General features: G+C 33.6%; 1 protein-coding gene across 1 annotated transcript; it reads left to right on the top strand.

The window, feature by feature from the left end:
• The first annotated feature begins 1,174 nt into the window (after positions 1-1,174).
• Positions 1,175-4,572, top strand: LOC139906168 (protein FAM200C-like). The gene is made up of 3 exons (XM_071890523.1): positions 1,175-1,303; positions 3,614-4,254; positions 4,299-4,572. Exons 1-3 carry the CDS (start codon positions 1,175-1,177, stop codon positions 4,570-4,572), a joined length of 1,044 nt encoding a protein of 347 aa, XP_071746624.1.
• Positions 4,573-6,569: the final 1,997 nt, after the last annotated feature.

Genomic DNA, 6,569 nt, shown 5'->3' on the forward strand with positions numbered 1-6,569 from the left:
TCACGAGCTACATTGTATAATTATCTAATCAATAGTATAACTAGTTATGGAACAATTCTTATAAAATTCCAAAAAAACATTAAGCTAAAATATGATAATTTTTGAATAATACTTTTTATTAAATTTTGATATATAAAAAGTATTGTTCAAGAATAATCATATGTTAATTCAATAATGTCTTTTTTGAAATGTATATTTGTAGGTTTAGAGAAAAGTTCACAAGAAATTAAGTGAACTTTTCAAGCCCTTAATTTCACCTAAGCAGCATTTATTAGTAAGTAAAAAATAGTATAGAAAAACTTAAATTAAAAAACAAAGGTCATGTACACGTTTAAAAAATCATGTGTGGGATCAAATGGATGTATTAGACTTGTTCGTCTGTAAACCAAAAAATTGACACCTTTTCAATGTTTTTATAATTTGTTGACATCTTAAAATTATTACTTACATTTTGCAACTAAAATTAAATTATGTTTAAGCTGAACGATTTAGGTAGAAATCCATTTAAAAAAAGAGGAACTTTTGTCATTTTTAAAATAAGAAAAACTTCTTGTTATATTTTATATAGAGGAAAGTATATATTTTAATTCGACAAAACAAGTAACTCAGAGAGAAATAAAGTGTGAGTATATAATTATTAATTAACTAATAATTAACATATAACTACTCAATACAATAATAATTGAAAGAATAAAGGAATAATAATGAAAGGCTAATTGAAAAAATCGAATAACTGGGATGACTGATGAGTTCTTTAGTCTTTAGAGCGATCACTAATAAAAACAAACAGAATTCATTTTAGAATAACATCGCTTATATTCGATTCAAATCTGGAAATACACTGAAAATGAACATAAATGATTTCCACATAAGAGACCCTTAACAAAAACTAACAGAAGCAGTCTCCTTATGTAAATGCATACCCTTGTAATACTGGGTGCGTCGAAAAAATCTTTAAACTTCGTTTTTGCTATATAAATCAAAGATTTTTGTGAATGTGATAACATTGTTACGGTCAAATACTAAAAATAAATATAGAATTAAAATTAGATCTTCCTAAGTGTATTAGAAGTCAAAGAAATGCTATCTGAACTTGACCAAATAATTTCGGTACGCTCACTTTTGGACGCTGGAAAGAAACCAATGGAGATTCAAGCGAACCGTTTATGCCGTTATGAAATCGGAGACGGTGGATAGGAAGCTTGAGACGGGTAGGAAAATGAATCTAAAAGAAGTCAAGGAGGCTGCCCAGGCCAACCCTTTGAAGTCGATACGGGAGCACGATAAGGACTTTGGTGTTGCGGTCAGAACCGAACGAAAAACAATCATAAAGGCTGGGGCAAGAGTCTCGTGAAGTTGGAGAGGCTCCTGATAACACCAACCATAAAAGAGACCCATCTCCAACGTTGCAAGACTTTTTTGAGTCTTTGGAACTCTTTTTTGACACTTTTGGCCCACTACCGTCCTGGTTGGACTTTACTTTTTGGGTACATGTTGATTCCAAGGTCTGCACCGTTCGTTATCCAAATATCAACAACCTCAAGGTCTCTGTCAACCAGCACTGGGATGCCATGTCTAAGGACTACATCTACAATGGGTACCATCATTGCTGCACCGAGGGGGGCTACATCTATGATTAGAGTAGCCAAGACACCATATTAGTTTTTTTTTGCCAGCACCCTGTATTTCATTAATACGACCTCATTAATATTTTTTCGATTAATATTAAAAAAAATTTGTGTCCACAAAGACAAATCCTACTCATGACCAGGTATGCAACTCCAAATTTAATTAAGTCCCTAGATTATCCCCTAAAAATCCCAAGGATCAACACTGGAACCCCAAGAAAATAATAAACGACAACAGAATTGACACTCACTTTCAATCAGTTATATATTTCATTTTCTTCTTCACCTTCAATTATATCTGCAGATAAATGTTTAAAATCATTTTCTGAAATGCGTATTAAGCGTATCTTTGATTAATTGAATACCATTCCCCTGTTCAATTTTCATTATTAAGTCCTACAGGCCTACAGTTCAAACATGTTCAATCGATCTTTCTAATATATTTTTTTTGCTGCAGTTAAAATCAGAATAAATCGAGAACGAGTACTGTAGGATTTGAAGACGACCAAACGAGTAGTAAAGTCTCAACACTTTAGACAAACAAAGTTTAGAGATGTAATTGATATAATCAAACAAAAGTAATCAATTATTGTATAAAATCCCAAGATTTCCACATTTTGATACAAATGAACCCTAACGTAAAGTCAATATTTCAAGATCTTGGAATAATAAATCCCAAGGAGTGGCATCACTGGTCATGGCCTCCGTTCCGGTTCGGTATAATACTTGGTACCAGTATAACAAACAACACAATCTAATATGTAGTTATATAAGTGTATCTGAGTTATTTATTAAGGACATATGCTTATTAATACGAAATATTTGATTGGGGATTTTTACATCTAATCGTCTCTACATAGAGTTAATTGGATTCGTGTGGGAATCATAAATATAATTATCAGTTATACTTATCGGTTGCATTTTTATCTTGCTCATTTTTTTGGAGCTGGCAACCCGTAGACTGTTTTTCTCCCACGGATGTTATGAATATTATTTCATTCCTGTGGAGTGTACTTCCTTCACCTACTCCATACATACAACTGAAACCATATCAACAGAGATTTAAACAATATGAAATTTAAAAATCGCGTTCTTTTTGTAATTACTAACTGAACATCATCTTGAATATATAATTCAATTTATGCGTGTGTCTTATTGAACATTTATACTGTTGGGCCTACGGAGCTGAAACTTTGGGTAGATACCTCTTTTGAATCTGACCAGGTAAAGACGGGGAGTAAAGATTCTCAGGGGGAGTTAGATGAAGGGGGCTTCTTCTATACCCAAAACACAAAAAGTGTTATTGGAGCTCAAGAGGACTAGATAAGGCAGTGGTTCTTAATCTGGGTTCGATCGAACCCCAGGGCTTCAGTGAGACACTCTCAAGGGTTTGGCAAGCCCCATGTTTACTAACTAACTTGACTGTAATTACAGAAGAGACTATTTTAATGGAACTTTTAAACAAGAAGAAATTTGATTAAGCCTCCCTCATATCAAAATGATATTTTTTGAATTAAAAATGTATTTTCGAGTCTCAAAATTTGTACATAATATTTGCCCTTGTTATTTTTCTAATGTATTGTATAAAATAAAAAAGAAGTATGGTTAAAAAAAAAGGAAACAATGTCGTCACACTACGTTAAAAATGTTAGGTGCGCCTAACTTTTAGCTTTTCCCTATGAATAAAACAACAAATATTAATATTAATGTTCAAATTTGTATAAATAGCCATTTAGAAAAATCTTCACTTAATGAATAATCTTTCAATCCCCTCATACTATTTCCAGCAAAAAAAATGGTTTGATGAATACACAAAATTTGGATTCACGTGTATAAAGGAACGTGAGGGGAGTCAGTTTCATCAATGCATGATTTGCACAGCCAAATTGAGCAATTCTAGTCTAGCAGCTGCAAAACTGAAGAAACACTTCCTAAAGCTGCATGGAGATGGGAAATGAAAGAACACAACACTTGCCAAATTCAAGGTGAAGAGATCTAAATTTGATGAAAAGCCATCTCTGCCTGTTCTCCGCTTTATACCCATCGACGAACCAATCCTTAAAGCATCGTACGAAGTTGCCTACCTCATCGCAAATCAGGACACACAACACACCATTGGTGAAACACTGGTAAAACCAACCGCGTTGAAGATGGCGAATATAATGCAGGAAAAAGCTGCTGAAGATAAGTTATCTCAAATTCCTCCTTCAAATGACACTATCAGCAAGAGAATAAACTACATGAGCAATAACATCTTGGCTCAAGTAGTTGGAGATCTTATTTCAAGCCCTGTAAAATTCAGCCTCCAACTCGATGAGACCACTTCCATTTCTAATCTAAGGCAGCTTGTCGTATTTGTGCGCTATATGAAAGATAATGTGATACAAGAAAATTTTCTATTTTGTACAACAACCAAGGAAGTCGATGTGAAGAAATTCGTGAATGACTTCTTCAGAGGCAATAATCTTTCATGGAATATGGTTTCAGCAGTTTGTTGGGATGGAGCTCCAGCCATGCTGGGACGACACTCTGGTTTTGAAGAGCTGTTGAAATCCGATGTACTAAAAATCATTATTACGCAATGTGTTCTGCAAAGGCATTCGTTGGCAACAAAAACCATACGCAAGTATTAAAAGTTGTTGTTGAATGGGTGAACTACGTGAAAAATAGTGCTATGAAGCACCGTCTCTTCAAAGAGCTGTGTAAGGAAATGTACCTCGGAATTCGAGGTACTTCTGTTGAGCTGAAGCAAGTAATTGCCATGCACTTAGAAGATCTTACAAAGTCTCTCGAGGGATATTTCCCCACTACAGGGTCATATCCAGCATGGGTGATACATCTCTTCACGTTTAGTGTTGCGACAGCAAACGTGAACGATGAATATCTGGATGAAATCATTGAACGTGAGCAGAGCCAGCTTCAACTGCAACTCTTCAGAAAATAACACTGTCAACGTTTTGGTGTCATGAAATCGTACCATACCCTCTTATTGTAAGGAAATCCCTGGACCGTTTGTGACAAAATATTTTTTTTTTTTTTTGAGGATGGTGTACATGGAAATAAAGAAAATGAGCAGACTCTGTTGTGAAAACGAAATGCCACTTGCCAAGGTGAAGCCACGGATTTCTGAACTTGTGTCTGAAAGGGAACAGTAAAAGACGCTTTCATTTGAAACTAATATTCAACGATATCATTTTTATTTTTTTTATTATATTTTTCCAATCATGAAGGGGTTTGGTGAATACACTGATGACGCTTGAAGGGTTCAGTACCTCCAATAAGGTTAAGAACTACTGAAATAAGGGGTTGAGCTGTAAATCAAAAAGTAAATGGCGTCTCAAAAAACAACTATAGGAATATGGAATTTTTCTAAATTTATTATAAATTAAAAAAGTTATGGGCAAAATAAGAAATCTTATTACCCAAAGTGTCGATATGAATTATTATTATAAGGGATAGAAGAGAGGGGGGGGGGAGCAAACAAGTCACTAATAGCTAGGTGCATCATGTATGCATGTACGAGTAACTTCATTTTGTAATTTGATAAAGTTTGAATTAAATAAATATTGCTAACGCATTAAATAAATATATCCATGCATTAATCAATGGCTTAGTTAGTTAATCAGAACTATTTAAATATGAAATTGATTCATTCACATGTTTTACAAATGTTCATAAATCCCTCTATATATATTTATTAGTGTTAGAGTTCGGTCCGAAAATCGTGGATCGGTCTGAGACCCCCAAAATTTATAGTAGACTAAATTAATTGGGTCCTTTAAAGAAATTCGGGCAATATGGGTTTTATTTAAAATTCAGTGAAACGGATTCTATATATGATTTGCTGATGACGTCAGCAGTGCTTCAAAATAGTTAACATGAACCTACAGTGACGTCATATGAAGTTAAATATGTTTTATAATATAATTATAATAATACAGCTCATAAATCAGGAGTGGAGGGAAAATTGGTACATAGATTGAGACCGAATAAAATCAGTTTAATATCAAGGCGTTACCTTACAAGCAAAAAAGTACACAGTGTAAATTGTTGTTACCTATCTATATTTCTACCTTTTCCTCCTAATCAGTATTCCATCCGTTATTGGTTTAATTAAAATGAGCTCCTTTTAAGCTTTGACCACCAAGCATTAAATAGTAATTCCATCGATTGGAAGTAATTTTGGGGCATTTTTTTATTTTTATTTTTTTTGAGAAAAGGTTGAGTGATACAATAAAGATAAGGACGTGGTATATAGTGACAAAATATATGGTTCCATATTTTGAAAACGATCTAATTTTGACCTAGGAATAAAATTCCTTGACACCAAATCTAAGATAGTCTGGGTTAGATCGATCTAAAAAACTCTAGTTCTATCAGTCCGGTCTTGTTTAATTTTGTCAGTTTGGGGCGGTATATTTTTAATACTCATAATAAATCAGGAGTGGGTCCATGGCATTACCTCACTAAATCAATCATTTACACTGTAATTTTGTGGTTAACTTTTAATATTTCTCCTTTTTTTCCCCAAATGAGTGTCTCAACGTTGATTGGTCAAAAAAAATTACCTTTTGAGAGCAATCCCCAAAAATGATTGAATAATAGATCTACAATTGGGAAGAATTGATCAATTAGCAACTGATTTTGGGGATTTTTTACTTCTCTGTTTGAAGGAGAGGATACAATATATAAATAAAGGTAAAGAAAGTAAAAATTGATTTACAATTTAAAAACAATCAATTTTCTGTCCCCGGTCGGAGCTCCAGGTCTGAAAAACCGAAATCCGCGTAGAAAAATCACTATGAACGAACCGACACAAAAGTTCGAGTTTGGACCGAGTCTCAACACTAATACATATGCATTAATTTGAAGAGTTAAAAAAGGAAATCTGATGCACTTCATCAATCGTTAATCAAGTACATCAGACAATATATTTGTCCT

This window comes from Lepeophtheirus salmonis, chromosome 8, assembly GCF_016086655.4.
Source record: "Lepeophtheirus salmonis chromosome 8, UVic_Lsal_1.4, whole genome shotgun sequence".
Classification (NCBI taxonomy): domain Eukaryota; kingdom Metazoa; phylum Arthropoda; class Copepoda; order Siphonostomatoida; family Caligidae; genus Lepeophtheirus; species Lepeophtheirus salmonis.